Raw genomic sequence first — 14,727 nt, 5'->3', positions numbered from 1 at the left:
AGAAATCACACCCCCACACCTTTACAATCAGCTTTGTTTCACACCTGGTTGCATCTGAATTACTAATGTCAATGTTTAATACAATACCAGTGTTGCTTAGCATTGGAAAAGCTACTCAATTGCTCCAGTGGTGTATGCAGAGCTGTCACATGTTACAGATGGTCCGTCCATATTATGTTACAGAAGTCACACAATGCTAATTCGTCACAGCTGTAACACTATTGTTTCAGATATTTAAAAACTATCAGTTAAATTGTGCAAACAGGCTGAATTTTGGCCTCTCATGATCGATCATAAATTGTTCTGTACAGTGAATTCCTGTGTGTAACTGTGTATGTATGTTATGTTCACTGGACAAATGTCAGGACTAGCCTCTTAACGTTGTATTTATTACAACAGAACTATAAAGATTATTATTATATTGTATTATGAAATATATGTTACTTTTTTGTTGTTTATTTGCAACTTCCTGTCTACTAGTTTGACATGTGAAGCTAGATTTTTTTTTAATGATATAAGGGTACTACATTTTGAAGGACGTTCCCATTTAATTTACGTGAAATTCCATTCACTAATAATAACGTAAAAATAGTCAATATTTCCATATTTGAGGGTACCTTTGCTGCTGGATGGTAAATAAAAGTGTAGAAAGCTTTACTCTGTCTGTGATGTCATTAATATGGTTGTTAATATTATCTTGCAAATCTTGGGAGTTTGTTCCCTCTGTTTAAGTCTATTGATGTGTACAGGTCGAGGTGGGTGTCCTGTTGGAGTCTACCAGAGAACTGCTATCTCATGGAGCCCTTTGCCCCAAGGGGCTCTGGCAGGAGTACAGGAAGTATCAGGTGTGTGGAAAGTTTAATGGTTTAATGTAGATTGCATGTTATTTTTTTAAATAACTTAAAATTTCTGAAAATATTTAATGTTTGGCATAAAATATATATTTTTTCATGTCTGTTTACAAATGCAGACACGGCAAATGTTCCTAATGTATTTTGTTATGGGTAGTTGCCATTTATTTCTAGTTAGCAGGCACGTTGAGGGGGTGGATTTACATAAAACAAATTATTGTGACGTTATCCTTGGATAACGTCATACTACGAGACACGCCCCATTCTGCCAGGTCGCTCGCTACTACACCTGCGGTCGGTAAGTTGGTCTCTCTGTTTTTATTTAAGTAGTCTCGCTCATAGTAAACAAAAGCCAAGGTCATAGAATGCTGCGTGCTAGCCTAGCTTCAATTGAAATGTAGTGACACAAGTTGTAATCAGCCTTGCAACTACGATTAACTCATTTGGCCGCAGTTGGCTCTGAGGACGCGGGGAAGATGTCCCCCTCAGTTTCATAAAGATCACGATCCTTCCCATCCACTTTTGCCGCGGAAAAAATCCCCAGTAAAACTTATGTTCCTCTTCCATTGGGACGGGCATAGAACTTGTGTAGAGTGTACAGCTTCTGCTCCAGCTACTGATGACTACTGACTACTGATATAAGGTACACAGAATATGTCGGTATATGTCGGAATTTGTAACTCTCGCTCAGAATTTTAATAAACTCTTCCTGAAGACTCCAACTTGTAGCATGTACTCAATGATTTAACTAACAGCTCGTTTTGGAGGGTTTGCGGTCAGAGTAAGGTTCTAATAAGAAACAGGTAGCAGTGTGTTCAGAAATTAGGGGGACAATGAAGAACCCCCAAAAAAGAAGAAAAAAACAACAATCACAGCGTTTTATCAAAAACAAACAATGTAGCTTGCTGAGATGTGGCAGTTACAGTAATTGTTGGGTACAGTTCCAATAATGAAATATTAACATCTACACCTGCAGAAAAATAATAAAAGGGATTTGCTCTTACCTGAATGAAGCTAAATGTAAAGAAATTGTTTATGCTTGCACTATAGGAAAATTCTAATTGTGATATTTAACTCATTCACTGCCATTGATGGCTATAGATGTCAAAAATTAATTTGAACCATTTCCTTTAGTTTAACATTTTTTTTCCACTTTTGTTAACAAGAGTATGAAAACCTAGATTTTTTATTGTACATTTAGAACAGATATAAAATGTGTGATTTATCGTGAGTTAACTAGTGAATAAAAAAAATGTAATTGCCTGACGCCCCAAATTTTGTATACATTTTTTTTTATCGTGTCAGGCGATTTAAAAAAAAGTTTTTAAATTAATTGCATGACTTCAATAATTAACTCGCGATTAATCACAAATTTTATATCTGTTCTAAATGTACAATAAAAAAAAACGTTTTCTAGGTTTTCATACTATTGTTAACAAAAGTGAAATGTTAAATAGAAATAGTTCAAATGAATTTTTGATGTTTATAGCTGTCAATGGCAGCGAATGAGTTAAAAAGTAAATTTCATGTACATTTTACATAATCGTTTTTATTCATGTAAATTTGTTGTTCATAAATGATTCTTCAGACACAAATGTCAAAACGTTTTTATGGTCATTGGCATTGCAGACAAACAACAGTTTCATTATGTGTGATTTATTGTTTAGACATTATTTCAATTAAGAATTTTACAATGGATTAAAAAACACCATGTTAGCGACGTTATCTGAAGGTGCTTTTCTATAAGCGAAGTGCGCATTACGTTTGCGCATGCGTGAAAAAAAAACGAGGCTACCAACAAACCGTCATTTGAATGGCGGAGATTAGAGCGGTGACAGTCTTTGTTTGCGTAACCACATGCTATGCATGTTTAAAATACATTAAATAAAAAACAGCAACTTTCCAGCAGTTGAAATGTTAGAAATTAAAGCTCATTCCATTGGATCCAATTCATTTTCAATGACTGTATGGTAGTTCAGCCTACTCACAATGCACCACGCCGCTACCCATAATGCACCGTGCAGTCGAGATGCGTACTTCGCTTATTGGCTGCTGCTAGATGATGTCACTTCTGTGTGACACACTTTCAAACATCCTTATTCCGGTTAATATCAAAATAAATCTACTTAAAATCACATTTTAAACCATCCCCACAGGCTCATGCAATAAATTTATTACCGAAGACTAAAATGAAGGACATTTTTGTTATCATTTTAGTTAGTTTTGTTAACATAAAATGTAGTTTCAGTTTTCGTTTTTTAAAAAGCATTTCAGTTTTTATTTTATTTCGTTAATGAAATTGGTTTTTGAATTTTTGTTTTAGTTTTTTCGTTAGTTTTAGTTAACCCAAATAACCCTAACCACACACACACACACACACACTCATCTACATAGACAACCTCTAACAATTTCCTGAGCTACTACTTCATCTACTTTAAGCACCCCCCTAACCCGCCCTCCACACATGGCGGCTCGGTGGTGACGTGTTCGAACTCCCAAGTGGTAGTAGATAGTAGGGGTGTGAATTGCGTAGTGCCTGGCAATTCGATACGTATCACGATTCGATTCGATTAATCCCAATACGAATCTATAAATTGATTCTTGCAAAAAACACTTTTTTACTCAAATTTAGAAAATACTAATCAGTAAACTTGTACATGTACAATGTAAGATTTGTATGAAAATGTATTTATTTATCTGAAACTTCTGAAAAAGTGATGTTTAAAAATCGTTTTAGCCGCATATTGAATCAAGAATTGTGCACTGTAATATCGGAATATATTACTGAATCATTTTTTTTAACACCTATATTGGATAGTGCACAGGCACGTTATTATGTGCTCCTTTTTATGCCTTGAGCACCTGCCCCTCTTAAGGTCACTGCATGCCCCTGCTGGTTAGGGAAGGAGTAAGTATCACCCGTTTAACATGTAAGTACCGTGGCTTTTGATTGGCTGACAATGCTTCAAACGCTTCAAATGCGTCTCACAGTGCGGTCAACTCCTTCAGCTCCTGGCTGCGGCTAGCTAGTTAGCATGGCTAAACACGATGTGTAGCTGCTACGCTAAAAGTCACTAATCATCGCCGTCATGGCGGCAAATAACAAATAAGTATTATTACCACGAAAAAAAGACGATTAGTAATCAACAGGAGAACATTGCTTAAGCCATGCTAAACAGCTCAGCGATTGTTAAACATAGCAGAGATGCCAAGTGTACCGGTTTGGCCACATAATGAGCGGTAGATTTATTTTGGGAGTTTGCAAATTATTCTGTTAGTTCCACATTAGTGGTAGTTTGATTAGTTCACATAAGATTTGGACTCTGAGCTATATTTCTGACAAATAGCGTTCTCATGAAAGGATGATGAGGAGAGACAGAGAAACCATGCTAATGCTGAGCTAATGTAAGAGTGACATGTAATCGTGAAACACTGCAATTTAGTGCTTGGGTGATCGAGTACAGTCTGGTACACCAAATAGCAGGCAACTAATGCGTGCCTGGACTCTGTAGAGAATCATACTCATTAAACAGAACTGGAAACGGGAAATAAATTAAGTTATGCAACAACAGGGGTATTAAACTAATTTTTGCCGCGGACCACATCGTAGTTATGGCTTCCTTTGGAGAGCCATTATGACTGTAAACCCATAAATGTATAATCAGTGATGTTTGCTTGTTTTCACAATAGATTTTTGATTTTGACTTTTGAGGCCTGCACAATAAATGTTCTCAAAATTACAGTAAATCTAGCCTTTCTTTTTTACCCCCCGACCCTTGTGAGGATTAAGCGCTTCGGAAAATGGATGGATATAAGTCTATTCAGCTTTGCGAAAAGACCATACAACCCATTCAGACATACTGAGTTTAAACTTAGAAGTTGTATTTGTGTTTGAAGTTGCCCCACTGAAAATGCATCCAGACAAGAAAATACAGTTTGCAGCTATACACAATGTAATTTATGAAATAAAAAGTTGATTATATAACAAAAATAATAGTTCATTTGTTATTGACCATTTGCATGTAAGTGATCACGTGACTTCACCAATGAGGACGGCGGAAGTGAATGTATGTTGAAACGAAGTGGATAGAAAATGGAGCGATTTAGTGACTTAGGGACTGTTATTAACTTATTATACTATACCTGAGTTATTGTGCTAGCCATGACATCTACTAAAATCCTCTAATAAATTAAATTGCAATATAAGAATTGTTCTTTCTTCAGTAATTTATTGTGAAATGTCAGTATTCATATTTTAATGGACGTACTGGATGAAATGATTGTGGTTGTGTGTTTACAGAAACTACCAAATCTGCATGTGGTGTACCTACTTCAGCTTTACAATGTCCTCAAATTAAAAGATATTTTAGAAAGGTAAGGAATATTTGTATTTTTATTGTTTGCATGGATAAACAAACGTTTTGTTTTTGGAGTCTCCTTAAAAATTACTATTTTGGAGGTACAAGGTTTCAGCCCGACACCAGAGATATACTGATCCATTTTCTGATCAATATTCGTGCCAGATGTACCACTAACAATACAATAACTTTATTACTTTGGACTCATTGAAAACTAACCTTTTCTTTTTTTAAGTAGAAAAAGCTAAATATTAGCGATGCGAGGATCAGAATTTGGACCCAGAAGCAGACAGGGTACGGAAGTGGCAAAGAAAAGTCTTGAATGGCATAAACTAAGCTACAACAAAAGAACAGGGCAGCAATGCTAATGCACCTGACAAATGAAGTGAATGGAAGGAAACGAGAGGTTTTCACTGAGCAACCAGAGTTTAAATACTGAAAGACACCAGGCCACGCCCAACAAAATAAATGACCATGGCAACTGACCTCATAGAGGCCACAACGCCAGTCACAACAGCTTCATATAGTGTCTATATTGCGTATGTAACACAGTCATCACTGTAACGTTATACTTCACTGTCAATAATTAGGGATGGGTACCGAGCTGTGGTGCTAAACTGGCCTCGGGGCTGAATAAAAAAAAAAAAAACTGAAGTATTGATAATCTACCCTTAACGATTCTGTTAACAGTCTGGGGTGCTGCGTTGCGGGGCTTTCCCTGGTGTCGGGGGCGGCGCCGTTCCGGCGCGGTCCGTCGCTCTGGGCCCGGCGACGCGGTTCGGGGCCTGTGGGCCGCCGGGGTGCCCGGTGGTTCCCTCTCCCCTCCCCCTTCCTCCCCCTTGCTGCCTCTCCCTCCTCGCCTCTCCCCGCCCGTCCTCCGCCTCCCTGTCCCCTCTCCCTCGTCGCCCTTCCTCCTCCTCTCCCCCTCTCCTTGCGTCCCTGCCGCTGCCCCCTGCCCTTCTTGTCGTCCCCTTCCCTCCTCCCTTCCCCTTCCCCGGTACGCCTTCCTTCCCCTCCCCTGGGCCGGGGGCTCCATCCATGGCCCGGGTCTCGGTGCTATGGGGGCCGGCGGGGGTGGCTGGGGTTTGGTGTCGTGCCCGCCCCGCTCCGGTGGGCGTCCTGACACCTCGGGCGGGACCCAGTATCCGGGGGGCGAGCCCTATCGCCCCGCCGGACGGGTCCCATATGCCCGCCGGGGTCCTGGTGGGGTGGGTGGGGGCTTGGTGGGCCGGTGCGCCTCCTGCCCCCGCCCGGTTGGGGGGGGCCCCGCTGGTCACACCTCTTAACTCACTACACTAGGTTTGCACAATACACTTTTATAGACATATAGGGCACATAACACACTTTGGGGGGTGGGGTAGGGTGGAAACACCGTCTTCACCCTACAACTCCCCTCCAATTTTAATACACCACACAACTTGTGGGTGGGGGGGGGGCTTGTGGGGGTGCCATCGGTTGGGGGCCGCAGTATAGAGCAGTGCTGCGGTCCCCTGTCCGTGTCGCCACCCGCCCCCCCCCCCCCCCCCCGCCCTATCTATTTTTTTTAATGCACCACATACACTCAGCAACATGCTTGGGTGGCGGGTGGATCGGAGCGTGGGAATATCATTTCCATCGGCTCCGGTTCACCTGCTCCTAATTTTAATGCACCACACACACACACTTGTATATACACTGGGTGGGGTCACATTCACGGTTTAGGGGTAGAGTTCGCCAGTCCGCGAGCTGGCGGACTCAGTAACAGGGGTTAATTTTCACAAAGAACGCTGGGGTGACGACCGGGGCCTTCCCCCGCTGGGCCTGGGGTTCGGGGGTGTCGGCCGCCCTCCGGTGCCCCCATCTCCCCCTTCTGCCCCCGGTGTTCCGTCCTTCCACACGGCGGGGGGTGGGGTGGGCGCGGCTGCCCTCTCCGCTCCGCTGTCCGGCCCATCTTCGGCGCCGGTGCCTGGGTGCGGGTGGTCCCCGGGGGCTGGGGGTCGGGGGTTGGGGGGCTGCCGGTTGGTCGGGGTGGGGTCGGGGGGGGGGGGGCGGCTTTGTTGGGGGGGGCGGTGGTGGGGGTTGCGGGGTGGGGGGGTGCTGGGGGTGGGGGGTGTCTGGGGGATTGGGGGCGGCTGGGGCTGGGTTGGGGTGGGTGGCGGGGGTGGATGGGGGGCGGGGGGTTGTGGGGGGGCGGGGGTTGGGGGCCGGTGGGGTGCCTGGTGGGCCTGCAGTGCCCCGTCCTGCTGCGTTGGGCCGGGGGCGCGGGCCGTGTTGGGGCGGGGGGCGCTCCTGCTCCTGGGTTTGCTCTCCGGCCGGTGGCCCTGGTGGGGCCCGGGGGTCGTCCTTTGGCGCTGCCGCGGCCTGGGGGGCCCTGAGGTGTTGCGCTTGCTCTGTTCCGGCGGGGGTCGACGGCTCCCCTCTTTGGTGGAGATTTTCATGCATGCCAGATCCACCACACCAGCATCTACCGAAACTCAGACACAATCTGTTTCCTCCTCAGGTTATTGAATCGGTGGAGGCTGGTGTCTCGGATCTCACGCGGCTTCGTCTGTCCTTCCTTCCTTTTCTCGGTCTCTCCGTTGGTCTCTTGAGGCCTCCCTGATTTTATGTTTTTTGGATTTGTTGGGGTCTGGATGTTTCTTGGGCTGGGGAGGAGTTCTGGTGGGGGGTGTCTGGTCGGTGCTGGATTTCACCTTCCTTGGTTTTCTTCGGTCCCCTCGGGTCTCCTGGTGTTCGATTTAGGTGAACGGTATGAGATTTTTTTTCTAATAGGTTTTCTGGTGAGCTAACAAATACACACACGCACGCACGCACGCACGCACGCACATACACATACTCACCCACACACACAAAAAAAAAAATGTATGTATGTATGTATATATGTATATATGTATGTATATATGTGTATATATATATATATATATATATATATTTAAAAAAAAAAAAAAAAGAGCAATGATGATGACATTTCCGAATGAACAATACTGAGCTCTTAAAAAAAAGAAAAAAAAAAAGAAAGAAAAAAAAACAGTCTGGGAGCAACTATTAACATTAATTTGATTTATTTAGACTATACTTAAGTTATTTTGCACTCATTTCTAACTAGCAGTAAAATTTAAATTTTCATCTAAGATGCATATTCTCAAACAAATGAAGGGTATTACAATTATTAACTAAGAATACATTGAGCTTGCTTATTTTGCCACATGAAAAAAACATTATTCATTCATTTGATAAAAAAAAAGAAGTTAATTACTATATTTAGGTACATGAATATCGCAATAATATCGATATCGCAGTATTCAACAACTATATCACATATTGCATGTTTTTTCAATATTACACAACTTGACACCATCCAGTACCAAAGTAGTGCTATGTGACCAGATTACGATATGGGTAGTAGTAAATGTCCTATAGTTTTTATTCTGTAATTTAATTTTGATGTGTAGGTTCAGTATTGATGTAACGGTGACAACTCGTCCGCCATCCGAGCCTCACCTACTTAGGCTTCGAAACCGTGCCGCCACAGGATCACCTGCTTCAGAGCAGGGCTGCTAAATGGCTCAGAGAAGTGAGGTTTTACTAAAATACATTCATGCTGCGCAAGCTGGCGTCCTTGGTATAGGGTTAGCGCTGTTGCTATAAACGTAGCAAGTAAGGGTGTGAATTGCCTAGTACCTGGCGATTCGATTCGTATCACGATTCATATATCACGATTCGATTCGATACAGATTAATCCAGGTACGAATCTATAAATTGATTATTGCGATTTTTTAAGTTTTTTTAACTCAAATTTAGAAAATAATCATCAGTAAACTTGTACATGTACGTATGTATGTAAGATTTGTATGAAAATGTATTTATTTATCTGAAAATTCAGGCTTATAACAGGTTGCAGTCTGTTTCATGTCTGAAACAGCACTGAAATAAAATATTAAGGCTTAATGTTCCATTGATATAACATTCTTTCATGCTTAATATGTGAACCCTAACCCTAAGTAAGACGTTTTGTTGAATATTCCCATAAAAAAATGATATTTAATAATCGATTCAGCCGCATATCGAATCGATTCGAAAATTGCGCGCTGTAATATCACAATATATTGCCGAATCGATTTTTTCTAACACCCCTAGTTGCAAGCAAGTATTTTACTCTCTAGGCATGACCAAGTCTTAATAGAGTCATATCAGCGGTGAGGAAAAACGTCAACGACACAAAGTGTCATTGCCAGATTATGTCCAATAATAAGCAGACAAGAACTGTATGCCAATGCCAATGTTTATAGCACTGCACTCACTGTCGTTATTAGGGGTATGCCAAAAAAATAGATTCTCATAAGAATCGCGATTCTCATTTAGTATGATTCAGAATCTATTTAAAATTTCCCAAAATCCATTTTATTTAAATTATTTTATACTGTCTTGCCCTTGTTTGTGTGTGCCTTGATTGGGTGCGCTGTTCACGTTGTACCCGATTTGTGTGACAGTGTGGTTCCGCGCATTCTGATACACTAAGTTGTAGCCACATTAGAGAGTAGAAGGAAAAAGGCACAATCAAGTTATTCCAATACCAGTTGTTTTTTGCAGCGTAGGAAGAGCATATGCCGGTGAGTAATGTTAAGATGCTTCTCTGTAAACATACCTGAAGCATTTTGTATGAATAGCCGTTCTTTTGAGTGATAAAAGTGCCGCGAGTAGTGCACTAATTAGCATTAGCGAGTCAGACTGGAGTAGATCATGATGATTCTTTGTACATCTATAAATTGAAGGACGAAATCATTGTCAATCAAATCATTTTGAATCAAAAATCGTTCTGAACCGAAATTCGATTCTGAATCGAACCGCAGGCCCAAAAATCGGAATCGAATCGTACTTACTACTAATAATACTTGTTGGAATACAACGGCCACGGCTTGAGTGATGTTTTTAATCATTTGTATTTCAATCTTTGAAAATATGTCTTCAGAGAAAAATGGCCAGTAAAATTTTTATTTTATTTTTTGCTGTCCCACCTTTATATAAAAAATGTGTGCATATGTGTATCCAATGTGCATTGTTGAAATGTCACCGCTAAGTTAATAATTTTGTATTTGATGTATTCTTTGAATTATTTAGTGGTTATTACAGTCATAGCCTTTATCAAATATAAAACGCTCCTTACGCAGTCTTGCTTTAATGTTATGATATAATGTAATAAATTGTTCAGGAAATTTATTTCTAAAGGTTGGCAGGCTGCTGGGTAGAAGGCTTGATGACCAGTTGAGGAGTCGCCACACGAGAGGAGGAGGTGCGGGCAGGTCTAGCATTCCGGTGGCGTCCTCTCATGTGATAGTCAATCAGAATCGCGAGATTAACTGCTTATTACGAGTGGACAGCTGATCTTGAAGCTCCTAGTAAACTCCGCAAACAAGAGTTGTCTTTTGTCTGACCTCTTTCCAACCACTTCTCAAACACTTAAATCCTGAATTTGATGGCATAGTCTGCAGCTGACTGAGAGCTCTGATGTAATGACATTAGCCGTTTGCCAGAGCACTGATTAATAAATGGCTGATCAAAGTCTCAATGCATCTCTGAAAAAAAGGCACCGATTTTAATGTCTTTGACTTTGATTCCCCTCAATGAATAAGCTCAAGTTCTTGCGCTCCCCCAAAGCCAGTTAATAATATAAGCCAACTAGGCACGATCATCCGAATAAGTACTAAGTTTCTGATAGAAAACCAGATACCAGTTCAGCAACAATATGCAACACACTTCTACCTTTCTTGAAAAAAAGTTCATGTGATGGAATGTTGGATTCCTGGTGAAAAGGCAAAGATGTAGCAGATCCTATCTGATTGGAGGTGGGGAGTTGGGCTGGAGCAGTTGGTGAGGTCTTCGGGCAAGCCTTGAGCGTCAACTGGAAAAACTCTTGAGTAGAATCCATAACCTCCCTCAGGAGGCGTTCTTGTCTGCCGAGCAGCGCTGACGGCTTGGTGGATTGTCTCTCAGTCTGGTGGGTCCATGACTGGCCAGAACGTACTGTGACGTGAGGAGCAGAATTTGGACGCAGAAGCAGACAGGACCCAGATGAACCGCATCAACAAAGTAGCAACAAAGAACTGGGCTGGACACAGCAGTAGTAGAGCGCCCGACGAACAGGTATAGAAAGAAACTAAACGTTTTGGCGACGTGTCACTGAGCAACTAGAAAACTGAAAGACATCCCGCCAAGCCCGACCCTGTTTCAAAAGGACCATAGCAACTGACCTCATAAATGACCCAAAACCAGTCGCAGTAATAATAATTCAAAATCATCTTTAAAGTGCAGTTAAAAAAATAATAGAACATACTGTCCTCTCAACATTAACAAAGTCAGCAAAAAATAAAACTGAATTCAATTAACATTCCTGTGTTTTGTTGTTGTTGTCATTGCTTGTCTTAGTGACGAAGGGGTGAGGTTGTGGTTGGTGCCACAGCTGAAGGCTCTGTGTAGTTGGACACCTCCTCAGGATGAAAAAGAGGCCATACAAGCTCAACAGAAAGTATTGTCAAGTAAGGACACCCTGTCGCTCATCTAGTGAGTTTTAGATAGATGCGTTAATGCCAGCATACAGGACTGGATCAGCCCAGTCTGTTGTAGAGAGTCACAAATATTGTGTTCCTTTTGCCCATTTTCCATACTATTTACCAGCAGACCAGTCCAGCTAACAACATTTACAGCATTTAAAAGATGAATACTAGAATAGGTTATAATGAATACCCACTATTTGGGAAGTGACCGAGCCCGGTCTAAGAATGGTGAATGTCCATGAATAATTAACATGTGGCTTATGAAATGTTGATTTGCCATGCACTCGCTGGGTCATCATTGTGGCCTCACAAAATAATTCTAACTAATTAACATTTAGTGTTACAGCAATACTCGGTTTCAAATTATGTGATTTTTCTGGGTTAACAAGGCAACTTGTCAGTGTGAGGCCATGTGTGCCCGTGATGTGTGCCTGCGAATGCACAACAAATGATTAACACCTTGCAAGTCATCTTTTTTTAATTAATTTTTTTAGAAACACCTCTTTAGCCTTTACTGAAGTTAAGCGGTTCAGATAATGGATGGATGGATGAAAATGGAAAGAAAATTAAAAGACAATAAGACTCAAAAGTTTTCCTGTCAAGCCATTGGTTATACTCTGACAATCGCGCATTTGTTAAAAGCTTCTTTCCTTTAGCTATCTTAGGTGCGTTGGTTGGCGTAGGCTTCCAGTCGAGTCCGAATCCAGCAGTAGTGGCGAAGAAGTGCATTCTGCTCTGCATTTCAGTACTGGATGACATGCTCTTCTGTAAGTGATTCATCACACGTCATTGTGTGTTGTAAACTGTCTTGGTGTTGGTGTGCGATGTCCTAAAACGTATATGATGGATAAAGTTAGCGCTCGTTAGCACACAGTTGTTGTGTGCATATTATTGGGCATAATCTGGTGATGAATCATGACTTTGCATGGCTGCCCTTGTTCCTTTCCGTGGTTCTGCTGCCGCTGGTATAAATTTGTGTTTTTTGGCTCCCGATTCCTATACCCAGTTTTGCAGTATCGGCTGATGCCGATACCTTTCCAATACCTGGGTTGTTGGTTTTTTTTCAACATGAAAAAGCTGCCCTGCCATTGGTTTAGAGCATTCAAGGGCCAATAGGATATTCTAGCTTGGCATGCAGTGAACACATCACACATCAGTGAATGTGCACAAGTAAAACACAAGATATGCTGCAGTCCTATATTAGCATCAGAAATAATAGTATCGGCATGTTACTTGTTAGTACTTGCCGATGCCGATACCAGTGTTTTTATGCAGTATTGGGGCCTCTTCTGATACCGGTATCGGTATTGGAACAACACTAGTATAAATCTATTAATCTGTTAAATGATCCCTTCAAAACAATGAGAAAAAGGTAAACCTAATTAACTTATGCATCTATGACATGATACTTATGGCTGTGTGTTGTATTTTTCATGGCTGGACAGTATTAACTGATGGACTTTGATTTACTCATTTAGATCTTAATAATTTTAATTTTTTGTCAAAATTACGGAGACATTTCTTTTTACAGTGTGTGTGTGTGCGTGTGTGTGTGTGTGTGTTTTTCCCTTCAGGGCTTCTGGAAACTGCGAATATCAATTCAATACAGACGTTATCTGAAACTGCAACTGAACGATGGTTTCGTTTTTATTTGTTTCATTCCTGAATATATTTGTTTTCTGGTAGAGAATCAGGCCTGCATTCTTTTTGTCTTAATTTTGTAACTTATTTGTATTGAGTTAATCATTTGCCACTATGTTTGTTACTTTAATTGAGTATTCAAGGAAATAATTGCTGCCCAAAATTATTTATATGTTGAAATGACCGATGTAGGTTTTTTCACACTTTGTGTTTGTGTGCTGTATTTGATGCAGGTGTCAGCTATTTGATACCTCATTGTGTGACGCTTCAGCTTCTCCAGACGCCCTTCAGAACTTTTTCACGCACTCGCTTACTCAGATCCTCACTTACAAGCCTCAACTTGCAGGTAAATACATGCAACTGACCCACTACTTTGATTTAGTATTGCTTTTTAAAAAATAAATCATATCGATGCCTTCTTAAAATAATCGCCTAAGTCATTTTTTCTGATTTTTCAGGAAACACAAAAAAAATCAACCATTTGAATCATGAGAGATGATTTAGGCAAAATAATATTTATTGCAAAAAAATTTCTTTGGCAATTATTTTAACCCCTTGGTGATGATTGCAGTGGTGATGACATATTTGCATGTAAACTATTAAAAAGGCATAATTTGGATGATGTCAACACTTCTGGTTCATGATTGGATCCTAGCTAACCAATCACAATCGCAAGTTGATTTTCATGATGTTCATGTTAAAAATGTTATATATAAGCTTTACATGTTACAGCCATATTATTGTGGCGTCCACTATTACAAATAAAAACATGAGATAACCCCATTTTTTCCATGTTGTTTTTATGTGGGAAAAGAGTCAAAATCAGTAAAAAAAAAAAATGCTCAGCAGATAAAATGCAGGTCTGAAGGGGTTATATGGGTGATAATATGTAGTTTTATCATTTGAACAGATTCACAGTATAATTTGGGTGTAACTGAAATATGAATTGAATTCTGATAACTGTTTTTTAGTGTCGGATGCAATTGCTCTACAGAACAAGTGGACCTTTGCAAAAGCCAGTCCGCTGCTAACGTCTCTTTTCCGTAAGGTAAGTGCAAGATCTTTGTAAAAATAAGATAAGATAACCTTTACTAGACACACAATAGGGAAATTTGCAATTTGAAAATGTTCAGGAAGGCTCCTTATATATATACTGTGTTCCCTCATTTACCACAGGGGTTCTTTTCCAAAAAAATACCCACAATAGGCAGAATCCGCGGAGTAGAGGTTGACACGTTTTTATTTTATTTTTGTATTTTTTTATGATTTATACCTCAAAGTCAATTATGAACCCCTTTCCCCTCATGGTTCCCACCCTTTTATAACACTTGTTGCACTTAAATTTAA

At 40.9% G+C, this 14,727-nt stretch overlaps 1 protein-coding gene across 2 annotated transcripts in view; it reads left to right on the top strand.

The window, feature by feature from the left end:
- The window catches only part of fanca (FA complementation group A), a 40,036-nt gene that overhangs the window by 1,374 nt on the left and 23,935 nt on the right, over positions 1-14,727 (top strand). For both annotated transcript variants that reach the window (XM_086072923.1, XM_086072922.1), the window contains exons 5-11: positions 750-845; positions 5,152-5,225; positions 11,612-11,721; positions 12,396-12,506; positions 13,314-13,377; positions 13,614-13,726; positions 14,352-14,428. In XM_086072923.1, coding sequence (XP_085929049.1) covers positions 750-845; positions 5,152-5,225; positions 11,612-11,721; positions 12,396-12,506; positions 13,314-13,377; positions 13,614-13,726; positions 14,352-14,428 — 645 coding nt within the window. The remainder of the gene's footprint in view (positions 1-749; positions 846-5,151; positions 5,226-11,611; positions 11,722-12,395; positions 12,507-13,313; positions 13,378-13,613; positions 13,727-14,351; positions 14,429-14,727) is intronic.

Source organism: Leptonotus elevatus, chromosome 4 (genome assembly GCF_054856555.1).
Source record: "Leptonotus elevatus isolate MCC_2025b chromosome 4, RoL_Lele_1.0, whole genome shotgun sequence".
Lineage (NCBI taxonomy): Eukaryota > Metazoa > Chordata > Actinopteri > Syngnathiformes > Syngnathidae > Leptonotus > Leptonotus elevatus.
The sequence above is the reverse complement of the archived record's forward strand: the minus strand, read 5'-3'. Positions and strand labels throughout refer to the sequence as shown.